The sequence below is a fragment of the Mastacembelus armatus genome, chromosome 11 (genome assembly GCF_900324485.2).
Source record: "Mastacembelus armatus chromosome 11, fMasArm1.2, whole genome shotgun sequence".
NCBI classification, from domain to species: domain Eukaryota; kingdom Metazoa; phylum Chordata; class Actinopteri; order Synbranchiformes; family Mastacembelidae; genus Mastacembelus; species Mastacembelus armatus.
Genome location: NC_046643.1, coordinates 9,032,160 through 9,059,647, shown reverse-complemented (window position 1 = coordinate 9,059,647; position 27,488 = coordinate 9,032,160). Strand labels below are relative to the sequence as shown.

Sequence of the window (27,488 nt, the reverse complement as noted above, 5' to 3'; positions counted from 1 at the left end):
ATACCGACAATTCAAATCGCCTCTGGTTTACACAAACTGAAAATAATTCATAGAACAGCTGCAATGGACAGCTATTCATTGTGCTATGAAAGTACAGTCAGTCTGCTCAGTGCAGACATTGCATAGCCTTCAATAAGTGATGCAAAGCTCCAATCAACACATCAACAGCCCAGGCTGCATGACTTGTATACAGTAGGAACACCCTCATCATGCAACTCAGCTCTAATTTACCATTCTCTCATTAACACGCCTTGTTTTGCAGGGACCATAAGGAGCACAGATGGTTCACATTTTTCAGATGAGGAATTCGGGTCGTGTGTGTTAAGTGATGAGGAGAGGTGCCAAGTCTGAGTTAAAGATCTCTAACTTAAAAGCGGGGAAATAAACGCAGGGGGAGTGGAGCATGTGAAGATTTTGTGCAGAATTGAGCGGAATGATGAATGATTCTCTGCAGCGTACACGAAGGTTTCTGTTCCAGTCCTGTCTGAAAAGCATGCAGCATTACTGCCAGGACATCTGCACGTTTATGGCACACAAGGTAGAGCTTTTACCCACTGTCATAGCCTACAACACACAGGCAGAATCTATGGATCAGAACCTTTTTCTATCTGAGCCTTCATTGGCACCACCTGTCACATTTCCCAACATTTTTAACCATTGAGGGAGATACTGTTAAAGTTTTTCCATACAATTTTACTATAAAATGTTAATACTTGTGTCAGAAACTGGAAATTTAAATTGTTTATTCACAATTTCACTGAAATACTTTAAGTTTATTAATATTAGATACCGATTTAAACTCTCCATTACGTTTTGCTATCTATATGAACCTCTCTGTTCACTTTCTCACTTCTTTCCAAGTGACATCTCCACCTGGAGATTTGTCAACCAACGGAGGAATATGCATAAGTCACTCAAGCACATAGTCACAAGCACATGCATGAACACACCCTCAGATGCTTTTTCAACTACCCTTGAGATTCGAGTGATGCAATGGTTTCCAGAGCCGAGCTTATGCATGACTGTTTTAGCCCTTTGCACTTTCAGCACTCACCGACTGGTCTCATTCTCATGCATATCTGTTGGTAGACATCATAGTCAAACATTATAGCTCTGAGTGTCTGTGTATAAGAGAGAGACAGAGAGAGAGAAATATAACCCTTGGGGAAACCCCCTCTCTTTCTCTGTGGGAGGTCATTTCCTGTCTGGCTATATCTCTATAGTATTTCTGCATCTCTGCTTCTCCCACCCCCCACCCCCATATGTGTCCCTGTCTTTCTGGTCTCTCTTTCCCTCTTTGTGAGGAACACACACATTGAGACAACACTCAGAGGTCTGGCCTCAGACCGAGTGGGACCAGTCTAGTTATTTTATCACTGTTGCCTGGTCTGTGTCAGAGTTTAAAGGAATACACAAATGATTTCATCAGCTCAAACTGGCTTTAATTGCAGCTTCAGCAATACCTTGAGCTTAAGTTTAATGTATTAGCATTTGGAAGAGGCTGAAGGAGTCAAATGTTTTGTATTAATGAGATGTGCAAATTGGGTGGAAGATGGACATAGAGGTGATTAGATATAGCACAGTATGAGGCATGTGAAAACAGGGGTCAAAAATGTTCTGGAGTTGACCCAGATTCACAAAGACATTGGCAGGACCCCTTACAGTGCTGTCTGCCACCGTGCCTGCACACCAAAAACAGCTCCAGACTGGTGTCACCAGCCTGCTCCCCTCAGTGGCCAATCAACCTGCCATATGACATTTTAGTTTCTCAGCAGAGTGTGTGTGTCTGTGGGAGAGAAAGCTAATTCCATCTGAGTAGGAGAAAGAGAAAAGGGCTTGTGTATCTGCAGTGTGGACTGACAGCTTTTTGTGTATGTGTAAAAGTATGTCTGCCTGAAATAGAAAATATCCAGGTCAGTGCCGGTGAGGTTGTGTGTGCGTGTACATGTAAATAAGCTGAGGCTGCAGCGTATGTAGGTCGTCTTGGAGTGTTACATTCCTCTTCAAATGCTTCGGGTGCTGAAGCTGCTTCTCTGTGAATGAGAGAGAGGGAAAATGTTTATGTGAGAGTAGAGAATCAATTTAAAGATATCTTGTGCATGCTTTAAGATCAACAAGTTGTATGGCGCCCTAACTGAGGTGGAAACTAACTAAATACATTCATTTACAGTACCAAAGAATTACATTTTTGTGACTTTATTTTTTATATTTCATGTGAAAATGATTTTAGTGAAATAGGGATAATTAGTAAACGTTATTTAATTAATAAATAAGTTTCTGTTCTGCTAAGGTCTAGAATGAAAACTGCATTGCAAGGCTTAAACTTTGAATTTAGATAAATATTAACTTACTGTCAGGAGCACTCTAGCCTATAATAAAAATCTGACAAAGGGAAACAGCCAGCCTAGCGCTTTCCAAAGGTACAGAAAAATATCCCATCCAGCACGTCCACACTGTGCTAATTAACACATCACTGTCAACGTTCTAATCTAACTCTTGGCAAGACAGAAAATAGTATAGATATTAACATTTTTACACAACTGATCTTCAGTCAAGTTCAATTTAATCCAAATCTTCAGTGTATTAACTGTTTTTAGACGTACCAGTACTTCAGCAAGGCTAACACTGGAAAAGGAGGTCAAATGCTGCATATTACCACACCGTAACCGATAATGCACACAAGATGGGATTTTGTGCTAACACATACTTCCCCACACACATGCACAGGACTACAAATTCACATGAGCACATATGGTGGATACTCTAGAGATCACAGATTTACAAAAAAAAAAATCAACAATATACACAGTCACAGCAGAGCTCTCAGTGTAGGGACTAATGGGCCTCACATAAAGTCACAAACCTGCAGGAAGTTGGGCTAGTGGAAACATGTGTATCCTATTGTATCTCAGAATGCAGGCATCTTGGCGGCTCACATGTTCCCTCCAGGCCTCTAATGCATCAGCGAGACGAGCTGTATGGGGACGTGTCCTTATAACATTACATGGCATGGAACTATCACATATCCAGGGTTGATCCTCAGTATAAAGTATGAGTTATAATAGAAGGGAAAAGCTACACTGTTCCTCAGGTTTCGCCATCAGACCTCTAACAAAAAGCAAATAGTTCAAACAATTAATAGTTTGTGTAGTAGTGTTGCAAAACTTGTGTTATGTCCATTTGTGGATGTTTACTTTTGCATGTTTATGAACAGTTGTGACAGGACTGTAAATGTTTCTCTCGATATATTTCTTAAGTCATTTAAAGAATCAATATGCATGGACAAAGGTGGGCGAATGAAGCAAAGGGAGGGAAAGAGGGAATGAGGAGGTGGACTTGTGTTTCTTTGTGTGTGAGGAGAGTTTACATGAGCAACAGCTGCTGCGATCATTAAGTGCTTTAGCTAGAGTGGGGAATCATAGATCTAGTCCATGCTTATACGGATTAACGGTGTGTGTGTGTGTGTGAGTGTGCGCGTGTGAGTTTGTATGCTTGTGAGCGGATGGGTGAGTGTGTTTATGCATTTAGAGGGAGATGGTGAAAGAGACTCTTTTCTCTCGGTGCAACATGCGTCTGTAACTGCGCTGACATGCTGCTGTGAGCAGAGCCTGACGACAGTCTGCATTACTGTTTGTTATACAGAAGACTGAGTCACATTTTAGTTGCACATAAATGTATATAAATGAGAGAAAAAGAGTGAAGGGAACATCTGGGCCCCATGCCTGGAACCCTGCACTTTCTCAGTGCTCCCGTGCTCAACTCTTCCAGCTGGTTCCCATCGTAGGAGGGAGAAAAAGAGGGCAAGATAGAAGGGAAAAGTAGAAAAGACAGAGCCTAGTTGCAGCAATTGCAAGGCACTTTTTTTTAAACTAATAAACACTAACAGTAATAATCTCAACAAAATAAGAGCAAAAGAGGATGTCATGAAAAGAGCATGACCAAATGGTTGTTTGCAGCAAGACTAGGCGGTCATGCAATGTGGGAATTGCATTTACACAGCATTCCTTTCTGCTCTGGGAGAGCTGCAGCCTCTCTTGCCTGACCTCCAGGGGTCACGTTTTGTCGATACGTCAAACGAGGTGGTGGAGATGGGGGCAAACAGAGGAGAAGAGAGAGAGTGAGGGAAGGGGGGTTGGCAGAATTTTAGGGGTTTCAGTCGAGCCTGTCAGAGTTGGAAATGGGGGGGGGAATAGAGCAGGGGAAAGAGGAAGGGAGGTACTTGACATCTGGAAAAAATTAGAGAGCATGCTATTGCCCTGCTGAAAGGGTGGGGAGGATGGTGGGGGCGATAGAGGAATAAGGAGGGCAGTGTAAAGGCTAGTGTGTGTGTGTGTGTGTGTGTGTGTGTGTGTGTGTGCGCACGTGTACTGGAAGGGTAACCCTTTGATCTACCAAGTTTGATAGAAACTGTCTGCATGCACATAATCACCTCCATCACATAATGACACTGAAAGAGCATAATGCCTTTAAGATCTTAAGATCAATGAGCTGCACAGAAGATAACACTCATACCCAGGAACTCAGACACCCTGAAAACTGTGATAGGCTGCGGCTATGCGAGCACACACAACAACATGAAAGCAAGCACAAAATTGCACATAAGCACATGAACTCAGGATCACTCAGTCTAACATAATACAAAACAAGTCACAAACAAGAGTTAAAAAGACCTATGCTTTATGAGTCATTAAAGCAAAGCTGTCAGTCAGTAATTTAGAGAGCTGAGACATCTGATCTGCAGCTGTTCACTCCCACACACTGCACTGCTTTCGTGCAGCATCGCCCTCTGCAGACATGGAATATTATGTGAGGCAAATGGCAGCAACAGTACAATAACACTGTAGACGGCTGCTCCTCTGTGAGAATTGTATTTTTGCTTCTCTCTTCCTTTGCAAAAGTTAGAACATGGCTGGACCACCAACTGCACAAAGTGGTCATGTCATGGTCATAACCTGAAAATGGCTATATTGATGGCACCGCCAGTCAGCCAGTCCACCACATTGGTCCAGACTGAAATACCTTAAAAATATGACGTAACGAGTGTTAATGCAAAATTTTAAAATCAGCTCCTGATTTGTAAATGTTTCCTCCTCTGCCTAAAATCTGACTTGTTTGAAACAAGACCAAAACTAAATCAAAATCAGGTGCTATTTTTGCCCCTGATGGTTTAATGTGCTGGAGGGTTGCGGTACAGAACACAGTGTCAGTGTGTTACTCAAGGTCACTTTTTAGACTATGAGGGAGAAGTTCTTTAGCTGAAAGGTGTTGCCCTCTTCATAGCCTCCTCCTTACATTTAACGATAATTTGCAGTGTGTATAGCCAAGCAAATTACAGACCTGCAGTGCAAGACAATATAAACACCCTCCCTGCAATTCATGTTCTTTGCCTCTTTGTTAAACACAAGTTCACGTCATTTGATTGACAACCACCAGCACTCGGTGCAGCAAGGGTCATTTCAGCTTCCAGCAAAAATACAAGCGGCTCACTGTGCAGTGAGCATATCTAACCTATAGATGACACTGTTATACACGATGTGCATGTGTGTGCATCTGGTATCACACACTGTGGGGACTGAAACAGATTTATACACTCACTGGGGACCTGTGGAAGCCAAATTCAAATCACTGAATTTTGGGGTGATGGCTTGGCTTAAATTTATGGTTAGGTTAATGGTAGGGTTAGGCAAGTAGTGATTGTGGTAAGTCTCCTAGAAATGAATGTTAGTCTAAGGGAGTTTTTCCTCTCCACACTAAGCTCTTGCTCATAAGGGATTTGTTGGGTGTGTGTTATATGAATAGCTGTTTCTCTTAATTGTGACTTATTTATGAACACCATCTTTTCTTCATTAATCCATTTTCAAAATAACATTCAAACTGTGCTATGTCTGAAAGTTGACAACAGTGTATGTTTATTGTATTTTCAGGCTTGCTACCATGCTATGTTTGTATGTACATAGACAGGTGTGGTTCACAGTGTGTGTGTCTGTTGTCAGGTATGTGAGGGTGTGTCCCCTTGTGGCTACAGTTGTGCACCACTTAGGCAGACGAAGGGAATTCACCTGGTTCTGACAACGAATGATCTGTGATACAGCCACTGGTAACAAGCTGTTCTTCCTGTGTGTTCCCCAACACCACACCACTACGTGGCAACTTCAGTTTCTCTTAATCTGTCAGTGGCACTACACACACACACACACACACACACACACACACGCACACACACATTCCTCCAAACACAGCCATATTTCTGAACACACCCAGCTCTGACTCTCCCTTTCAAAGATGCCCCCCTCCCCCCTCGCACCGTTTTGATATGGTTTTCCTTCCTTCTGTTGCCATAGAAATAATCCCAGACAGGAAGTGACAACCTCATGCCCATGCAAAAGAGGAAATTTGTTTTGTTGGGTAAACAAAGCCAATGCATAAAGGTGGTACAGAGCGCAGCAAGGACAGTAGAGGAGGGCTGATTGAGCAGCTCTTTCTCTGAAGACTGAGCAAAATTTAACAGACAATGAAAGACAGACACTGAGTAGAAATGCACATGCTCATACTTCCATCAGTCTTTTTTTCCATCTGGGTGCAGTCACACTACTTACTCATCTCTTCAGAAAAGAGTCAGCACTCGTGGTACAGCCATCTTTTTCAAGCAGAATGTCTGAGGGAAAGCACCAAACAATCTGTCACTGGACTATGCACTGTGTTATGAAGCAGTGAGACTAGATTATTAAGACATTTATATATAAACAAACTGGCTCCTACATTCTGCAACAGGCGATATTATTAAACAATTCGTTGCATAACTGAGTGAATTAATCTCTGAATCACCTGACAAAACAATAGTTGACAATTCTTTTGATAATGAATCAGTCATTAAAATTGTACTAATTTCATCTGTAATGTTTTTTTTTTTACAGTAAAATTAATGTTCTTATTCAGCTGGAGAGCTGTTCATTACTTGGCCTTTTTATGAAAAGTAAAGGACACTTGGTTTTTGACAAATCTATAAATGGTGTGTCTCAATAATGAAAGTAAAAGAAGAGGCATCCCTAATATGTTGTAGGCCTAGTTTCTGGAGCTGAATGCTACATGATTGGGTATCAGACCATTGAATTTGCTTTATTTACACTTTAAAAGTTAGAATGGTTCCCAGTACATTTAATGTTGCAAGTTAGAAAGGAGTGCCTTTGAAAATAATTGGACACCGCGTAGGTGGTTGGGGCTGCAGAGGTATTTACAGGACCTTACGTCGCTTTACGTCACTGGAAGTCACCTGAGGCTCCATTGTGTAACAACAACCTCTGGTCTTTTTTTATTACCTGAATGTATTTGACATTTTTGCCTACGTCCGATCAACACGTGTCCACCCAAACCTCGGTCCCCGCCCTATTCGTTCATCCTCAACTGTGATTGGCTAATACGAACGTCACTCACACCGGCCTCTCGCGCAAAGCCACTCCCTGTCCACGAAGCTCGGGCACCGAGGCGAGGAGCAGGTACGGTGAGTCTCTACTACCGGGACGGGATGCTGTAGCACTGTAAGCATGTCTTTACTTTAATATTCCTGTCAAATTCTGTCTGTTTTTGCTGGTGTCGTCGAGGTTTCGTCTAAATGAAGCGGCAGAGTCCCGCCGTGCCTGGAACTGTGCGTGTAGGAGTGAAATATCGCTTTCGACAGAATTATTAATGGACTTCCTCTTGTGTTGAGCACTGGATTAGTGTGCGAGGGTCTCCTCGTACTGGTTTGAATGTGATGTCTGATCGTTTATGGAGGCTGTGTATGTGTCGAGTTTCAGACCACTTGGGTTATTTTGGACGTTGTGAGTTTGAGGTCCTGTGCTGCCTGGTGGCGGCTGAGCAGGAACTGAGCAGGGCTGTGAATTTAAACGGGACACCTGTGGAGTTTGTCCCCTGTAATAACTCATTAACTAATTAACCAATTAACACCGGCTGCCGTGCTGACATCACATCCAGCGTACGCAAATTATTATTCTTATATTGATAAATTGTGTTCAAACTACATCTTGACACCATTGTGAGGTGTTTACTTGTGTTTTACATGTGGGCCTACAGTACAGGGGACAGTATGTTTTCCAAGAGGCTACTAACAATTATGATCATCAGCTCATTGTCATTTATTAAGCAACAAATAAGAAATGCTTCTCAAATGTGAATCATTTTCTTCAGCTTCTATGACTGTGGTTGATTGATTGAACAAAACGATTTGTTCTATCGATCATTAATCATCATTAATTCATGAAGTGGTCACCATCATTGTTCAGTGCTTTCTTTGATTTCAGGCTTCTGTGGTGCTTAAGTTATTTTTTTTTTCTGTATCGTAAATGAGTCGATCAACCTCTTAGCCCAGTCAGCATCATTGTATGCACAATAGGTGATAACAATGCTATCACTGTGCCATTCACTGACGGCCTGTGAGCACACACTGCCAGGCCAGTCCTCAAACTAGTGCAAACAGTACTGTAGCCTTGCAGCCCTAGGTTTTTGTTAACATATTTACACTGCAGGTGAGGCTGGTTCATAAAGCTGGAGTGAATTTAGAGAATATGTGTAGAGTAATGTATTAATGGAAATAATAGAGGACAATATCTGGTTCAGTCACCCAAACCTTTTTATGGTCAACTGAAAAGCTTTTATTTTGATAGTTGATTACTGAGAGAAACTCAAACTGCACCTGCACCTTGATATGCAGAACAAATACTTGTTGAAGTAAGTGTCAGAAAGTTTGACCTTTGGTCAGGCAAGGTTAGAATTTTTAACATGTTGCCTCAAGCTCAAGGAATTTGGACATTTCTGACATTTTGTAGCCCAAATGGTTGATCAAAAATTTAGCTAGCAGATTTATCAGCAATGAAAGCAAAACTGAGCAGCAGAGTGGTAGTAAGACGAGACACCTCGCTGCCCTGTTTACGTGCCCTTGAGCAAGACATTGAGACTGGGTTTCTTCTACTTCTAGGGGGCTCTGTTCAAGCCGGCACTTTTGTAATCCAGAGCCAACACAGGTATCAGTCTTATCAAGTTTCTTAATCAGCTAATTACTTCACAGCAAAATATTTTTTTCCCTGCTATAGCATTTCTGGGCGTAAACATTCATTGTGGCTGGTGTGATTTACTGAGTTATCTCGATGTCACCTTATCCTTTACACAACACCCACTTAAAAGCTGGTAAATACTGAGCACTCCTGCCTCGACTAACACAGCAAGTGGCCACTCTGAGAATAGCCCGGCTGTGATGGCTCTTGTGGTTTCTAAGGTTATACGACGATGTGTCCTACTTGCAGCCCAGCCGGCTGGTTGGAATTAAGTCTGTTTCTGCTGGTAACAGCATGGGGTCTATAAATAGTCCCGTCTTTAGTGTCTTCAGATTTTCCATAAAAATTCAACAAAATTCTTGCCTTTGGTTTTTTGTATCCATAGCAACCAATGATTGAGCAGAAACACAAAATGTCACTTGTCTCTGCAAAAAGACATCTTCTATGATGCAGCTTTTAAAGAATTTGTTGGTCAAGAATACATGGGCATACTGGTGCTCAAACCTCTCCTCTTTTATTAGAGGGCATATGAAAATAACAGTTACATGACATATTGGGGCTGCTGTCTACCTTTTTGATCACCTGCTGCCCTGCCTGCAGACAGATAACACAGACACTGTATTACTTACAGATGAAAAATGTTGTTAAAAATATCTTCAAACAAACCAGTGCTATCAGCCGGTTGTGAGGCCTGTCAGAGATTATGGCAGCAGTCAGATAAGCTAAGTTCTATGGCCAGTGACAAATGCAAGGCTGCCAAGCATCCATTACACTATTTTGTTATATAATGCAGGTGTTTATGTATGAAGTAGCCAGATAGTATTGCCTGATGTGTGTCTGTCTAAAGCACATTATAGTGGCTCTTAGTCTGATAAACTGGAAAAGACTTGCACTTTATTTGAGGTTGCATCACAGATGAACCATAACCTGTAACTATGTGGATAGTCTGGTTGATGGCAGTCCTGCTGCTGCAGGAATGTGTATAGGCAGGGACTGGCTGTTGTGTTTGTAATGCCAGGACGGGAAACTCCAGTCTGATGATTTCTCAGGCTTTAGCCTTGTTGGGTTGATATACTATGATGATAATTGGGGAACAGAAAATGCTTTGCTTAATGAAAGCCACAGGGCTCTGTGTGAATAAGAACATTGTTCTCAAAAAGGATGTAATGGTGGATGTAATTACCTTTAATAATGTTTAGGTTGTAGTTCAAATATCTTTAAAAGCAGCATTCCTGAATACTTCAGCGACAATATGTCTGTACTATACTAAAAAGTAGTTAGTAGTAGTTAGTTCTCAGTTTTGTTCGCCTTTGTCTTCTGACACAGTGCAAACTGTGTGTGCTAACCCCACAAATACGAAATACATTTTTGGAGAGATCTCTGTTCTCATTGTAAGGGACTTGTAGGTACTTTTTATTCTGTGTGCTGACAATATGCTACACTGTAATTGGAAAACAAGAAGAGCATGTCCAAATTAATGTATTATACAGTAAGCATAGGTTGGGTGTTAAACCACTTTAGTTATGCAAAATGTTACACTGCGGTCTCACATGTAAGACCCACTGTCGTCACACTATCATACATCCAGACAAAACCAATTCCTTTCCCATTTACATCCCTTGTCCTTACCATCCAATGATCTAATGAATAATAATATCATCATCTTTATACATTTATACCCTAAATACGACTTTGTGACTCTGCAGCATCTGCCTTTGCTACGAGAATGATCCCTTTGCATTTTAACAGATCATTTGCAAAGTGTAGTGCCATTAATGATTGACTCAAATTATGCAAGACTGGAGGCAAAACCCCAGTACTTCTAGTCTTACACTGCAGGAGGCTCAGTGGTGTACAATAATACAGTATCAGTCAGTGGAGGTAAGGAGGGCACTCAGTGGGATGTTGTGGGACTTATCTCTCCCAGTTTCATTTACGGATTTTACAGTGGCGCTTTATGTTATACTCTAGATTACACATAGTTTTTACTCAAGCTTTTAAGCTAGTGAATTAAAGAACTGTCGGGCAGGTAGTAACACTTGAAACAAAATCTATGCACATATCATTTTTGAGGTTCTGCTAAGAGGAAGTGCGTTGTTGCAGACTGCAGCTGAATTGTATGAAAGGGAAAAGGGCTGAGGAAAGGAGGGCGGGACTGAGTGTGTTATGTAAAGTGCTGCTTGACACTGCTGCCCTTACGCACCACATTGTGTTGTATATAATGATGACGGTGTGCTGTAAACACACTTTGTTGGAGCTGGAAATGTAACATTCTGGTCCTAATCTCCTATAATACATGCCTGCATGGACTTTTTCCTGCTTTCAGTGCAGACCACATACAGATGTGAAGGCAGATGTGAATATGCAGAGGGTATGTGTAGTACATTTTTGACTGGATTTGTATTTGTAAAGCTTCAGATACAGCTGAAGACCCCAGGAATACCACAGCCTGAAAAATTGTGAACACGACAGTTGATGAAGCCTACGCAAATGTGTTGTGTGTCCTTTTAGCCTGCTCCAGAGCTGTGAAGTAAGTGGGCCGTCCATGTGTTTCGGTCTGCTTTTAGATGAGTGTTGACTGTTGCTAGCTGCGTGTTATGGTTTGTCGGGGTATCGAAGTGCGGAGCACATTCTTTCCTGTTGATGACTCATGTCCTGGGCTTGGTACTGGCTGTAAGTGAGGCCTTGGGGAACTACAGAATACCCACACACACACAAATACTCACTAAAACACAGGATGTAATTGGTGGCATAAAATCCAGAAGTTTAAACACATTTGCATTCATCAGAGCACACACAAATACCACAAGCATTTCCTCACTGTGTTAGTTTAGCAGACATTCACACAAACATACCTGAGTTTGTTCTTAGACTATCAATACACACACTCTAAGACGCTATAAGACGCTACTAGTGTTATAACACCCATGCATGCATATAGCCAGGTTGAAGCTTGTCATTTCTGGCAAAGAGAGGAATGAAAGTTGCATGACAGTGAGATTATAGTGTTCTCTGCTCACCCCATACAATCATAAACACGTGCAGTACATGTGCAGTTCTTAGCTTTTATTAGCAGTTTTTGCAGATGTTATGAATATGCGCCATGCTGAGTTTGGAATATGTACCATTCAATCAACACACAAAAGAAACATTCAAAATTCATCTTCAAATCTGCAGGTGGAGAAAAACATCAATTTGCTGAAGGCAGCCAGTTATTTAGGTTGGTAAAGAATCCAGTCCTCAGTTTTGTAGTATGCAGATGAGTGAGTTCTATACATGGGCTGCTTAGGGTTTAAATAGGAAATGAACATGTGATTGGAAATTTCAAGGAACATGCAGCTATAAAAGACCTGGAACTCCATTGATCACTGAAAGGCTCCATTGATCACTTAACTATACCCTTTTTTAATGGAAGATATAAAATTTTCACTAGAAGATGTGGTAGTTGCATCTGGCACATGGAAATGGGAATAGCCACTGGAGTCATACTACATTTTCATTTTTTAGTGATAGTCTTGTTTGTATGATGTTCATATTCTAATGGGAATTTTTTCTGTGTTCTCAGTGCTAATGTGCACATTTATAAGTAGGCCTTTGATCATGAGGTATGATATAGCACAGCCATGGTCATGAATAGTGACTGAACATTTATTTGAGCTTGACCTTGAACAGTCTGAACACAAGAGCACATGATATAAAGACTGTTAGCCAATTTGTGTCTAGCTTCCTTAGAACTCACGGGTTAGTTAGTCAGACACAGTGAGTAAGTGATTCCTCTCTGTTTTTGCCTGTCTTGTCCTGTGTGCTGCTGTTTTTAAACTGAGCATAACCAGTGTCTGCTGCTCTCACACCCATTTGTGTTAACCTTTCTCTGCAGTGCTGACTGTTGCAGCGTGGCCTTCAAAGGTCAGAGTGATGCTCCGGGCAGCCCTGCTGTGATTACTGTTGCTGCAGTTTCCACAGAAACAAGACAACGCTGGGCAGGAACTAGTCAAGTCGCAACAAGATGACGTCACCTTCACCCACTCACAGTGACAGCAGTGGCTCCTCTAAACATGACAGCAACCAGGTATGTCTGTCGGTTTATGTTTGTCAGTATATCTGTATGTGTGTGTGTGTGTTCTCTGTTAGTGAAAAGTGCTTGCAGCTACTGTTAGCATTTGACCATTTGTTTTTCTTTTCAGTGAATATCAGCTGCCCTCAGATTTGCCAATTTTAATGCACCATGTAAGATGGTATGCTGAGGGCTATGAAGCATGTCAAATATTGTGAACTTTACGCACACACAACCAAGTGTACTTTAAGCTAAATAACAGTTTGTTTGTTTGTTCTTTCAGAAACTGACACTGTACTTACAACAGTACTGTACATGCTGCCCTCTCCCTGTTTGATAATAATATGTGTGTGTAACAGGTTGGGATTGTGTTACACCACTGTTATATCTTGCAAAAAAAGTTGTCACCTGTGTAACTCAGTCAGCAGTACTCCTGTGTCTCCATACAGGATGGCTGGGAGATTGTGGAGGGGCTCAGGGGCGTTCCTGCCACCATGCAAGAGCCTGACAGACAGGAGGGCGTTCTTCTCAAGAGGAGAAAGTGGCCAATGAAGGGATGGCATAAGGTAAGCACTTTGGCTGCCCTCTTAAATTCCTAGACAGCAACAGCAGTGAGACACTAATTGTTTTTACAAAACACTGCTGCTATGCGGCCATCTCTGCATCCCTTCTTTCCATTCTCTTTTGTTGATCCCCAAACCTGCTTTCTGTCTGAATCTAATTGCTGTTCCAATGGTTGGTGACAGATTGTGTTTATGGATTATGTTTTAAAAAGCTTTATCCTACTTTGTAAAGAAATAATGCTTTGAACGAAATAATGCCAAGATAGATAGAAATATGAACATGGGTTTGAGATGTGTTGTCTGTTCTGTTGACATCAAGATTGAACAAGTAATACTTCTGGTGCTTCCTTAAATGTCTACGTGGAGTTCGGACCAGCTGTTGTTTAACAACTTAGGATTTGTTTTACAAATTTCTTCCTGTTTACAATTATAGTCATCTCTCTTTCCTTCTTTCCATTCTTTTTATTGCCAGCTGATAAAACTGTAACTGTGACTCATCTTTCCTCCCCCTCTTCTCTCTGAGTGTGCTCATGCATACCTGGAAACTTCTGCCTTGCAACATGATAGATTTGGTACTTTTATAAACAAAATGCTTTCTGGGTTTGTTCTTATTATTGTAAAACCAAAGTGAGCCAGGTGTGTTTGTACACCAAAACAATGTCAAGACATGCTCGTTTCTCTGTACTGCTGATCATCTATATCACTGTTGCTGCTGTGAAAGTTGAAGAAAAAGTGGAGGTATTGGTAGTGGTACTACACAATGTCTGCATACCTTTATTTTTATGTAGAATGTCATAAACCTATGATTCAAGGATGACAAGAAGTGAAAAAGAAGGTGAAAAAATAAAAATAAATATTATGTTTGATTTCTTCCCACATAGAGATACTTTCTGTTGGAGAGAGGCATCTTGAAGTATGCAAAGCGTGAAACTGATGTAGGTATCAACTCAAGAGCACCATCTGCATGTCAATTTTGCAAAAACCGTGTGCTGAAAAGTGTTTTTCCACAGCTGAAGAAGGGAAAGCTTCATGGCTGTATAGATGTTGGCCTTTCTGTCATGTCAATAAAGAAGAAAACCATGTGTATTGACCTGGACACAGAGGATAACATCTATCACCTGAAGGTAATTTCACATATGAGACAGGCTTAGTTGAATTCAGGGTCATCTGTCATACATACAAAGATATTCACAGCATCTTTCTCCAAATCGACTTTATGGCACCCAGGTGAAATCATCTGAGTTGTTTGAGGAGTGGGTGTCAAAGCTGCGTCATCACCGCGTATTTCGACAAAACGAAATTGCCATGTATCCCCATGAGAGACACCTCTTCCACCCTCATGCCTCACCCTCCCCATCTCTTAACGAGTCCCTGAGAAAAGTATGTTTTTATTTTTTTGTCAGTGTTCATTTGATAGGGATGTTGTTATGAGATTTTTTTTTGCATCCCCGTTTCTCATCTATCTTTAACTCTTAAACAGAGGGCTACTCTCACCAAGCAGGCATCAATTCATCAGGCTAAGGTCAGTTCTTGGCTCCACTCCTCAGAAGACATGGACAAGTGCTGCAAAGGTCTGTCACTGGTTGTTTGTCACTGCTCACTTGCTTTTTTAATTGTCTGATGGTTTGCCTTTAGCCTTATTTTTTTCACAGTCTGTCTCACTGCAGTGAATGTTCTTTGTACATCACCGTGCCTGATTCATTTTTCACTCAGAATTGGATGAATGTGGATCGTATCTTCTTGAACTCAACCAGCTGCTGAAGAACATGGAGGTCCTCCACCGCACATACTCTGCTCCAGCCATCACTGCACTACAAGTAATGAAAGGCACACAGATGAAATTGGCCACACTCATGGAATGTTGGACATGTTGTGCTTAGGTCAATATTCAAAGTTATTTTGTTTGCTGCCATCTAATATCTGTTCGTTGTGGCACCACAGGCATCTACTTATGACATTCCCAAAAAGGAGAAGAGGACAAGGAGGTGGCGATCCAAAAACAATGGCAAAGAAGCCAAAGCCACATTACAGGTACAGGGGCAGCATCATGATTATTGAATACTAGTTCACAAGCATTTAAAAGTGGGAATTAAGGGAAAATAATGGGATACATTTCTTCACCTTTGTCTGTGCTTGTCCATAAGGTTCCAAGCTGTATATCTTCCCAGTCGCCTCGTCTCCATGCCTCCAACCCAAACCTTTCCACCACTGAGCCCAACACTCAGGAAGTCTGTGTTGAGTCTCCAGACTCACCTACAGATGTGTCCCGTCTGCAAGAGGACTTCTGCAGACTAGCCAGTAATAGTGAGTCTGTGATTAAGTCTGCACAGTTGTGCTCAGGGGATGCATTTACTGTAGATAGAACAATATTCTTATTGTGTGTTCTTCTATATGGGAAAATAGTTTCCATGACAACTCTGTATCGGTTGTCTCCCTTTTTTCTGTCTGTGGTATTTGTCTCTCTGCAGTTCATGTTACACTGAAATCAGCCTTTAGTTCTCTGGTAGCAGAACGAGACAGACTGAGGCACACCATCGATATGCAGGCCCCTCAGCCAGTGCAGGTCATGGGCTTAAAGACCAGCTATGCCTCAGTGAGTGACTGTGATTCAGAACTTCAGTTTTTCTGTCATTATGTCACGGTTATCAGGTGCAATTTTCTCAACTGATTTCTAAACAGGATTGTCCAGACGGCTCCCACTCCTTGGTTCACCAGGTGTCCAGTGAGAGCAAAGCATCTATCCCAGAGTCATTGTCGGAGTTTTTTGATGCTAAGGAGTACCTCCTCTCTTCTTCATCCTCTGAGAATGAGGTATCTATATACCACTATCTACTTCCTCATCATCTTTCTATCCCTAATGTTTAAAGGTAAATACGGATGTTTTTAATTAGACAGATGACGACTGTGTCTATAACATGTGAGATATGCCTTCAGATATCACCTAGTTGTGCAGAAGTACAAAAATATTTATTAGTTTTAAGAAAACTAATAACAACCAGCACTGTCAGTGTGCTCGGACGTAAATATATATGCTGTTTATACTCGTATACCTGTTTTTCTCTGATGACTAGATGTATTGGTTTGTGTGTTTTTGTCCTTTTATTCTATGTTCTGTTTTCTCACTGACCTTTCGCCATTGATTTTGTGTCTCCAGGTGTCTGACGATGACTCGTACATCAGTGATGTCAGTGACAGCATCTCCGTGGATACCTGCAGCAATGAAGGTGGCAGTGAGAGACACAACTCTGGTACATGATAAAATAAGTTTTGTGTCTGTATTTGTGTGAAATAAAGTGAAAAGAGAGCTTATTTTTTCATAGAGGCAGGCCTTGTCCATCACTGCGCTCTTAAGCGTGTCTGTGATTAGGGTTATGCGTGTGCTTTTGTGTATTTTATAGAACGTTTCAGCATCCAGTAAATTATGAATGCACAGAATCAGAGAAATGACTCACTTGCTCACAGGATGTTTTGAACATAACCAGCATCCAACGTTGAGACACATTTCCAAAATCAGTGTGAAATTTGATCATACAGTAGTATGCAACAAAGCATCTGTGAACAGGCATTATTGACTCACTGCTGCAGATGGTGTTTATTTTATATTTTCAGTCCATAAACCTGCACCCAGGTCAACAAAACAGAATAATTGGGATTAAGTGAAATTCCAAAATTACCTGTTTTATCTGGAATTGTACAGTTTAGATAGTTTAATAAAGGCTTTTGCTGATAAAGTTTAAAGAATATTTATTTAACCTTTATTTAACCTTCTGAACTCTATATTGAAAGGGGTTTTCTCTTATGTCAGTATAATTTCACTTTTTACTTATTGGTTATTATTGTAGTGAAGCTGAAAAAAGACAACATTGTGTATTTTTAAATTTTCACCAAAATGCTCCACTGAAACAAGTCTGCTACATCCTGTTCACATTGAGTGAATTAAGTTTCAAGTTCCTTCTGTACATTTCTTTGCTCCAGTCAGCAGCGTGTTGACCCTGACTAGTCGGCGTTCCATGCTGCCCTCTCCCAGTCCCACCAGCAGCGTTAGCCTGTGGAACATCCTGAGGAACAACATCGGAAAGGATCTGTCCAAGGTGGCCATGCCAGTACAGCTCAATGAGCCACTCAACACTCTGCAGAGGCTGTGTGAGGAGCTAGAGTACAGCGAGCTGCTGGACACTGCCAATGACTGCCAGGACCCTTACCAACGCATGGTGAGAGGAAAGAACACGCATGATAATACTAATACTGTATAAACCTGGACAAGCAAGATAAAGCCTTGTAAACATGTCCTAATAACTACCTGAACACTTGAAGCGTGATGTACACATGGGCATCGTATCAAGCACTCATGAACATTGGCACATGCACTTTCTAAATAACAAGAAACTACTTGCTTATAGAACATTTTATTGTTAAGTAAATAAAAAGACAATCATCAAAGTAGCTGTGTTATTCTATATTGATGTTCATCTTTTGCTCTCTATGTGCAAGTCTTTGATAAATATTTAGTTTGTCAATAGCAAGAAGCTTTTATTTATTTTTTATCACTTTAATATTCAAGTAGACACACAGTATGGCCATACACATATGTTTTACCCCTCTAATGTAGAATATACTATACACAGTACAGAGAGGTATGCATGTTTGCATTAACAATATAATAACACTAATGCAAATACACACAAAGATGCATAAACACATTTACGTGCAATTGTTGACCTGCCTTCTCTGATTTCTACACAGGTGTATGTTGCAACATTTGCAATATCTGCATATACATCGACTTACCATCGAGCAGGAAGCAAACCCTTTAACCCTGTCCTGGGAGAGACGTATGAGTGTGACAGACCTGATAAAGGCTTCAGGTTCATAGCTGAACAGGTAGAGGGCACACAAGTTATAGCACACATATGATATTTAGTAGCAAAAAATGTAAAACACTGTGCTGATCTTGTTTGTTTACACCAATTATCGTAATCTCTTAAAACAAATGTAGCAATGGTCTAAAGCTACAAAAAAGCCATACCTGTCACCTGTCTGGCATGTCGTTTTGACTGATTGATGAATGCATGTTTATGAGCTACAATAGCTATTAAGCTGTTCCAATAAAGTACCTCATCTCGTGGCTCTTCTCTCTTTTTCCAAGGTCAGTCATCACCCACCTGTGTCAGCATGTCACTCTGATTCAAAGAACTTCACCTTTTGGCAAGGTAAGCAGAAGGGAGCGTGTTTGAAATTAAGATAACATTTCTTCTGTCTGCTTGGACTTGGAAATTGGATCAGTGCCACCACACTTTTGTTTGAGTGTTTGCTAACATGCTGTAGGTTATACTAAAGGTGAAAACTGGTGTTATGGAATATTAAGTAACCTCAGTTAACCTTTTTTGACCTTGGTGATCTTTCTGTAACTTAAACCTTTAGCAGATGTTTAAGTGCTTGATATTTACAGTCTATAATAAATTACAGTGCAGTTTACATTAATGTGACCTCATTTGTTAACTCTGGCCCTGTGAAGTGCTGTTTAAAAGCCAATTAACTGACAGTGGTGGTCAAAGAATCTGCAGTTTGCATTTCTCTCCAGGCACATGAATAACAAAGATGGTTAATAAAAGGACTGTTTGCTGGAGAGGCCAGAAAACGATCCATGAAGATCTAAATTAAGATAATGTTGCTGTTTCCATCATCACAAAGCACTCACCTGTTATTTTATGATCCATTCTTTTTTAGATGTCCGATGGAAAAATAAATTCTGGGGGAAATCCATGGAAATTGTTCCCATGGGAACCACACATGTCACACTACCTGCGTAAGTCGGTGACTCCTTTACTTACGATGTGTGGGTGTGTGTTTGCATGTAGATGAGTGTTTATACTTCTGTGCTTGTATGCTTAATATGAGTGTCAATGTAATTCTGCACAATTTAAGTGTAAGAATAAAACATGTAATTTTGGACATATTCAGTAAAATATAGTTGTGATTTCTCTAGCTTTGGGGATCACTATGAATGGAACAAAGTAACATCCTGCATTCATAACATCCTGAGTGGTCAGCGCTGGATCGAACACTATGGAGAGATGGCCATCAAAAACACAAACAGCGACATTTGCCAGTGTAAAGTCACATTTGTTAAGGTCAGGAAACACATATTCAATTCACTGTCTTGTGTTGTGAATGTCTGTGCTGCAACTGTGAATGAGAAAAAAATGCATATAGCCCACTTTTCTTTGTTATGGCTGAACAATGCAGAAAATATTCATTAATCCTTATGAGATGTCATTTGCACTATAGCTTGGTATCTATTTTAGTAGCAAATTGTAGCAAACAAACTCAGTGTTAGTATGTACTGATGTCTCATTTTATTGAAGTTCACTCAGTCAATATTATTACAGGTGTCTAAACTTTAGCACTTGACCTTTAGCTTAGTCATACTCTAAGGATGCGTTTAAAATTAGTTGTTATTAAACAGACATGCTTCCTCAATATATGCTGTACCATCAGCAATGTTAAGGATCAACAGCAGCCTCCTGTGGACGAAAAGCAAAACTGAAATTAAAAAAAAAAACAGAACACTGTCATCTACACCTAAGTACCATCAATCTAATACTAATAAGCGGCGCAACCCATGTTATATTTATTTTAGGGAAGTGTTTAGGAAATCTCTTTCCATTTCAAAAAATGTTCACTTCTGTCTACAGGCAAAATCATGGAGCTCCACAGTGAATGAGATCGAGGGCGTGGTCACAGATTCAAAAGGAAAAGTTATACATACCATTTTTGGAAAATGGCATGAGTCTGTTTTTCAAGGGGACCCACCTTCTGCCATGTGCATTTGGAGAGCAAGTGAGTTCTCAGTTAAACAGCTTTTATTACTGCAGTAGTTCATTCAAAACACAAAACTATGCATGACATGATTAGCTGAGCAGCTGTTCATTTATTTTTTTACACTTGTGGTTTTGTCTTTATGCAGACCCCATGCCAGTGGACCAAGAGCAGTACTATGGTTTCACCCAGTTTGCAGTGGAGTTAAATGAGCTGGACTTCAGCCTGAGAACTCTGCTGCCCCCCACAGACACACGCTTCAGGCTGGACCAGAGGTCAGTTTGGCCACAGACATCATTCCTACCCATTTTAGAAATTGCTTCACTACTTGTCACAGTTGAGTCATTGCTGCTCTGATAACTTTACAAATGATCCTGTAAATGTATTTAAAACTTTACTTTTCTGCAAACATCAATTTGTGGTGGTGCCTAGAAACATGAACTTAAGCATGGCAACAGTCTAAGGGAGTTTAGATCCAAAAAGATGTTGGCAAATGGAAAATTCTTTTTCTTCTCATCCTGTCTAACTCTCACTGTCTTCTTTTGTCCAGGCTGCTGGAGGAAGGGAACACAGAAGGAGCTGAGGAGCAGAAACAGAGAATAGAGCAGCTCCAGAGGGAGAGGAGGAAAGTGCTGCAGGACAACAACATGACACACCAGCCACGTTTTTTCAAGTATGCAGCTCTTTGTTTCTTTGTGAGCATAAAGGTCTTTCTGTGCTATTCGATATAGCTTCTATATGTTTTTCCATATACAGTTGTGCTTATAAGTTTACATACCCTGGCAGAATTTATGATTTCTTGGCCATTTTTCAGAGAATATAAATGATAACACAAAAACTTTTCTTTCACTCATGGTTAGTGTTTGGCTAAAGCCATTTATTATCAATCAACTGTGTTTACTCTTTTTAAATCATAATGACAACAGAAAATACCCAAATGACCCTGATCAAGAATTTACATACTCCAGTTCTTAGTATTAGTATTAGTATTGCCCCCTTTAACATCAATGACAGCTTGAAGTCTTTTGTGGTAGTTGTGAATGAGGCTCTTTATCTTCTCAGATGGTAAAGTCTTGCATGAACTGCACATTTGAGATCTTCCCAGAGTGGCTCAATGATATTGAGGTCAGGAGACTGAAATGGCCACTCCCGAACCTGCACTTTATACTGCTGTAGGCAATGACAGGGCGACTTGGCCTCGTGTTTTGGATAATTGTCATGTTGGAATGTCCAAGTACGTCGCATGAGCAGCTTTTGGGCTGATGAGTGCAAATTTTCCTCCAGTATTTTTTGATAACATACTGCATTCATCTTGCCATCAATTCTGACCAAATTTCCTGTGCCTTTGTGGCTCACACATCCCCAAAACATCAGCAATCCACCTCTGTGTTTCACAGTGGGGATGGTGTACCTTTCATCATAGGCCTTGTTGTCTCCTCTCCAAATGTAGCGTTTATGGTTGTGGCCAAAAAGTTCAATTTTGGCCTCATTACTCCAAATGACTTTGTGCCAGAAGATTTGAGGCTTGTCTCTGTGCTGTTTGGCGTATTGTAAACAGGATACTTTGTGGCATTTGCATAGTAATGGTTTTCTTCTGGCAACTCGACCACTCGACAATCTTTCTTCAAGTGCCTCCTTATTATGCATCTTGAAACAGCCACACCACATGTTTTCAGAGATTCCTGTATTTCACCTGAAGTTATTTGTGGGTTTTTCTTGCATCCTGAACAATTTTCCTGGCAGTTGAGGCTGAAATTTTAGTTGGTCTACCTGACCGTGGTTTGGTTTCAGCAGAACCCCTCATTTTCCACTTCTTTATTAGAGTTTGAACACTGCTGATTGGCATTCTCAATTCCTTGGATATCTTTTTATATCCCTTACTGTTTTATACAGTTCAACTCCCTTTTCCCGCAGATCCTTTGACAATTCTTTTGCTTTCCCCATGACTCAGAATCCAGAAACATCAGTGCAGCACTGGATGAAAAATGCAAGGGTTTGTCGGGAGTCCAGAAACTCATTGACCTTTTAAACACACACACTAATTTCAAGCAAACAGATGAGGATGGTTACCTTTAATAGCCATTCAAACCCATTTGTGTCAACTTGTGTGCATGTTATCAGGCCAAAATCACCGGGGTATGTAAACTTTTTTAACAGGGTCATTTGGGTAGTTTCTGTTGTCATTATGATTTAAAAAGAGTAAACACAGTTGATTGGTAACAAATGGCTTTAGCCAAACACTAACCATAAGTGAAAGAAATGTTTTTGTGTTATTTATATTCCCCTGAAAAATGGCCAAGAAATCATAAATTCTGCCAGGGTATAAACTTATGAGCACAACTGTAATGAGTCTGTTACATAGGACCAGAGATCACCTCTGAAGCAGTCACATGACTGTGACTGAAGAGTTACAGTCTGTAGGTTTGTGATAAACATGAGCTCATCATAACCAAAAAAGAATTTTATTATCTGTTATGTTATTGTTGGTTTCATCACATCTATTTGAGAAGTAACATTATGTGACTTATCACTGGTCATGTGCTTCTCTCATTATGGGTTATCACTTATATTTGTAGATGGTTTAAATAGGATATTTTTAGCTTATTGGAAAAATAATTGATAATAGATTTTGGATGATTTAAATGAATATTGCTGTCTAACCTTCCTAAATTGAATGATGTAACAGTCACAGCCAGATGTCATTTATGTTGTGCTGACAGGAAGTCTAAGGACGACACGTGGGTGAGCAACAACACGTACTGGGAGCTTCGCAGAGACCCTGGCTTCAGCAAAATGGACTTCCCCGTGTTGTGGTGACCTCTGGATTTAACCATACCTCTCTGCACAACACATTATCATTGAGTGGGAAGTGTAAAACTGAACTCAGACCAGCTTTCAAGAGTCCTGACCTGGTTTACATGACTCGCTCCATGTCATGATAACCCAAACCAATATGGGCTTCCTCTTTTTGGACTGAGCAGAACTTATAGAACTTTTGTTGGTTTTCTCTTTTTCCTCTTCTTATATTTTGTCTCAAGGGTACGTTTTCTCCTCTCATTATCATACCTTTAATTTACTTAGCGTCACTGTCGACAGCAGAGTCATAACATTATGTTTTATCGCATATCAGGATATACCAAAGTGCCTTTTATTGCAGTGCTGCACTCGATCAACTGCTGGAGCAGTTTTTCACCTTTAGTCAGAGATTTAAAGTCCTCTTTGGATGATGTCAGTATGATACATAAACTTTGCTGTTGAGTAAAGGATCAGAGGTGCAAGTGAACTTTGTTCAAAAGGTCAAAAGTTGTTCAAGTATTCCTTCATGCAATCATGACTCCAAGATTTTGTGATTGCTTTAGTCAGTGTCTGACCAGAGGTTCTAAATATAAAGAAGGATTTCAGCCTTCAGGATGCTGCCTTGTTGTTATCAGTCATGAGCGTCACAGGAATGTGGATACAAATTTTGACTGAGAAAAAAGCAATAATAATCCTCCATCAAAGAGGATAATAAACTGTACAATGGACATGTGTCACACTTTGTTGTTTGTGTAAGGGATTAGTTGTTTTCTCACTGCCACAAATAAGTAAATCACCCTCGAAAAGTAATGATTATAACTGTAAGTGAAACACACTATAACGTTAGTGTCATTTGAGTTTGGGTTTTATATGAGGAAACTCCTCTTTTGCTGCCTCATCTTCTTCATGATCTTGTCCAGGGGTGCTCTGTCCTTTACTGGAACAACTTTATCCCACATTAGGAGGAACTCCTTTTCAAAGATAACGCTCTCCAGCATCTTCTGTCTATGGTGTCTGTGCAGCAATACATTTTTCATTTCTCAATGTAGTGTATAAGCACAATGTCCACAAGGTTGTAAGATTCTGCCTAAGACTGAACAAACAATCAGTGTCTTTCAGAGAGGCAGCCAAGTATAAGGCCACACAACACTTGGTAACCCACGTGACTTCTGGTGCGGCATCTACCGTCATCTTGCTGACAGCGCTGATGAAACACTCAGCAAAACTCTTCCCATATATTAGAATGCGGTCCGATCCAATGAGGTCTGCTAGCTGGCAGAGATGCTGTGCTATGCTCCCCCTCACTGCAGCACAAAAGTGGCTGAGGAAGAACGATGACGGAAAAATGTCAGACAAATCCTCTCATTGTGTTTAATCTACTTTTAAAGTTGCTATTACTACACTGCATTTGTTTTCCTCATACTTCAACCCTATGTTGAGCAGCATGGTAGTAACTCTTCCCGGGCTGCAGCCCTCCACCAGCGCGTCCAGCCTGCTGGTGTTTGAAGGAGCTGGTCTGTTTTCTGCAAATTTCAGTAGCAGAACACAGCCTGTCCTCTCTGCCTCAGGGTCCATGACCTTTCCCAGATAAGTGTGGAGCACTGCTATGGTGTCCATTGCAGCACAGGCCACAGTAGAACGCAGGTTTTTCACTTAGACAGTAAACAACAACAACAGTCAGTAGTTCTGCATACACAATACAAAGACAAATACTGAGAGAAAGAGCAACTGTAACTCTTCTATGAGGACCAGGCAAATTTCGTGAAGTTTCGTCTTTAATGCCTCTGGGTGGTGTTTAACTGACTGGAGCTGGCTTCTAACTAGTTTCTTGTCTGTTCAGATCAGGCAAAATATCCAGTCTTATCAGATCTAAAATCATTTCCATATCATATAGGTTTCCAGGTAGTTTAAATTAACAGATGTCAACATCTCTTAATAGTATGAAATGACCTCCTCCACCAGATTTTACTGGGAGTTGAGATGCAGGGGTGAACATCTTTCATGACTTTTGACCTAGTTCAGAGGTGCCTGAAGAACCTGACGTCCAGCTCAACCTCCAGGATCCTGATCCTCCATATCTGATATTTATTTTCATGACACTAAAAACAACTTCATTTAAGCCATGATGATCTCAGTTTAACAATCATAGCTTAATGGAAATAAATAAACTTTATTTTGTTACGTTTTGTTCATAATTGTGCTGTGAGGGCTGCTTTTCTTTTGAAAGGTTTTTCAGTTTCAACGACAAGACCAGTCACAGTCTTATGTTCTCACTGCCCACTCAGCTCTTCATATTAATATGAAAGGAATTCCTACTCTCTGTAAACATCATCAAATCATCCACACACAGAGGAAATCACACCAATACACAGAAACAGGTTGTGATTGCTGACCTTTCTTTAGGCAATAGAAAACTGTAAGAATGTATGAATAATTAATCATGTATTTAGTGTCCTACACATGTTTTAATAATTAAACAGTAAACTTTTTACTTAGAACAAAGTGGAGGAAATCTAAAACATTTCATACCTCAGTCATTATACCACAAGACCTGACATTGAAAGGAAACATCATTATAATTTGATCCAAAATGGGATGGTACTCTTTGACTGGGAAACTATGAGCACAGGTGTCTTTAGCTCATTACAGGTGTTGTGAAAAAGTATTTGCCTTTTCCTAATTTTTTTTTGTTGCTGTATATTTGTCACACTTAAATGATTCAGATCAAACAAACCTTATTATTACAAAAAGATAATTTGAGTAAATACAAAATACAGTTTTTAAATGATGATTTTATTTATTAAGGGAAAACAGCTGTCCAAACCTACCTTTGTGAAAAAGTAATTGCTTGGGACATCCAGGAGCCCTGAAACAACATGTAATGAACTGCAGGCCTCACTTGTCAGAGTTGAGGTCTGTTCATGGCTCAACGATAAGAAACAGACTGGACAAAAATGGCACCCATGGGAGAGTTCCAAGGCAAAAGCCACTGCTGACCAAAAAGCACACAAAGGTCTGTCTCACATTTGCCAAAAAAAAAAAAAAAAAACCCATCTTGGTTATCTCCAAGAATTTTGGGGCGAATATAATGTGGACTGATGAGACAAAGGCTGAACCTCTGGGAAGGTGTGCACCCTGTTACATCTGGTGTAAAACTAACAGTATTTTATAAAATGAACATTATAGCAACAGTGAAACGGGATGGTGGTACTGTGATAGCCTGGGGCTGATTTGCAGCTCTAGGATCTGGACGACTTGCCATAATTGATGGAACCATGAATTCTGCTCTACCAGAAAACCCTGAAGGTGAATGTCCAGCAGTCAGTTCATGACCTCAAGCTCAATTGCACTTGGGTTATGCAGAATGTCAGGTTTTCAGGGCAATGAGGACCAATTAGACACCAACACCAAAACTCAGTTTTAAGATGCTTATTTTGGTCGTGAGACAGGGAGCAGAGTGGAACGTGGAATGGTGGTGGACCAGGAGATGGAGACAGAAAACCAGAGAAGCTATGGAGGATGATGGTTGCTGCCTAAGTCACACTCGGTACTAGCAAGGGGCCTAGTGATCTGCGTCTCTTACTTGGGACTCGCCAGATCTTCATGAAAAAACATGAAAACACAAAACAAGGTTACATTACTTGACGTGGGGATCTGGGTCTCCAAATTGGGACTCACCAGATCTACATGGAAACTATGAAAACCTAAAACTAGGTTACGTGGCTTGACGTGGGGATCTGGGTCTCTTAATTAGGACTCGCCGGATCCTCATGAAAAAACATGAAAACAATGAAAACACAAAACAAGGTTACATTACTTGATGTGGGGATCTGGGTCTCCTAATTGGGACTCACCAGATCTACATCGAAACTACGAAAAATGGGAACATGGAATTAAAAGGACATGGCATGGGAATCTGGGTCGCTGAACATGGACTCATCAGATTCTCATGGGGAACAGGGAAACATGAATTAATGTGTCGTCAGACAATCCGGCGACTTGTCTATGGCAGTGAAGAGGTATAAAAGCTATGAACCAAAGAGAGCAAACAGGTAAAAACAATCATACAATCAGTCAAGATGAAAACAAGGCAGAAAACCAGATCCTGTATGATCCTTCAGAACAAAAGCATATAACAGGAAGTCAAGGTGCGGATCATGACACAGAAGGGCAATGATCCCGAAACAGAGCAAGTCCTCCTCTGCATGG

At 40.7% G+C, this 27,488-nt stretch overlaps 1 protein-coding gene across 2 annotated transcripts; it reads left to right on the top strand.

The window, feature by feature from the left end:
* Nucleotides 1–7,448: 7,448 nt before the first annotated feature.
* Nucleotides 7,449–24,021, top strand: LOC113126599 (oxysterol-binding protein-related protein 3-like). 2 transcript variants are annotated; one of them, XM_026300699.1, is made up of 22 exons: nucleotides 7,449–7,535; nucleotides 12,925–13,116; nucleotides 13,551–13,667; nucleotides 14,546–14,599; nucleotides 14,675–14,788; nucleotides 14,892–15,044; nucleotides 15,145–15,235; nucleotides 15,378–15,481; nucleotides 15,606–15,695; nucleotides 15,809–15,968; nucleotides 16,133–16,257; nucleotides 16,344–16,475; nucleotides 16,819–16,912; nucleotides 17,640–17,875; nucleotides 18,408–18,545; nucleotides 18,811–18,874; nucleotides 19,392–19,470; nucleotides 19,651–19,795; nucleotides 20,360–20,504; nucleotides 20,632–20,758; nucleotides 21,034–21,156; nucleotides 23,204–24,021. In XM_026300699.1, exons 2-22 carry the CDS (start codon nucleotides 13,054–13,056, stop codon nucleotides 23,298–23,300), a joined length of 2,451 nt encoding a protein of 816 aa, XP_026156484.1. In that variant the 5' UTR covers nucleotides 7,449–7,535; nucleotides 12,925–13,053; the 3' UTR covers nucleotides 23,301–24,021. The 2 variants fall into 2 exon arrangements, with proteins under 2 accessions (XP_026156484.1, XP_026156482.1); XM_026300697.1 differs by having other exon boundaries at nucleotides 13,530–13,667.
* Nucleotides 24,022–27,488: the final 3,467 nt, after the last annotated feature.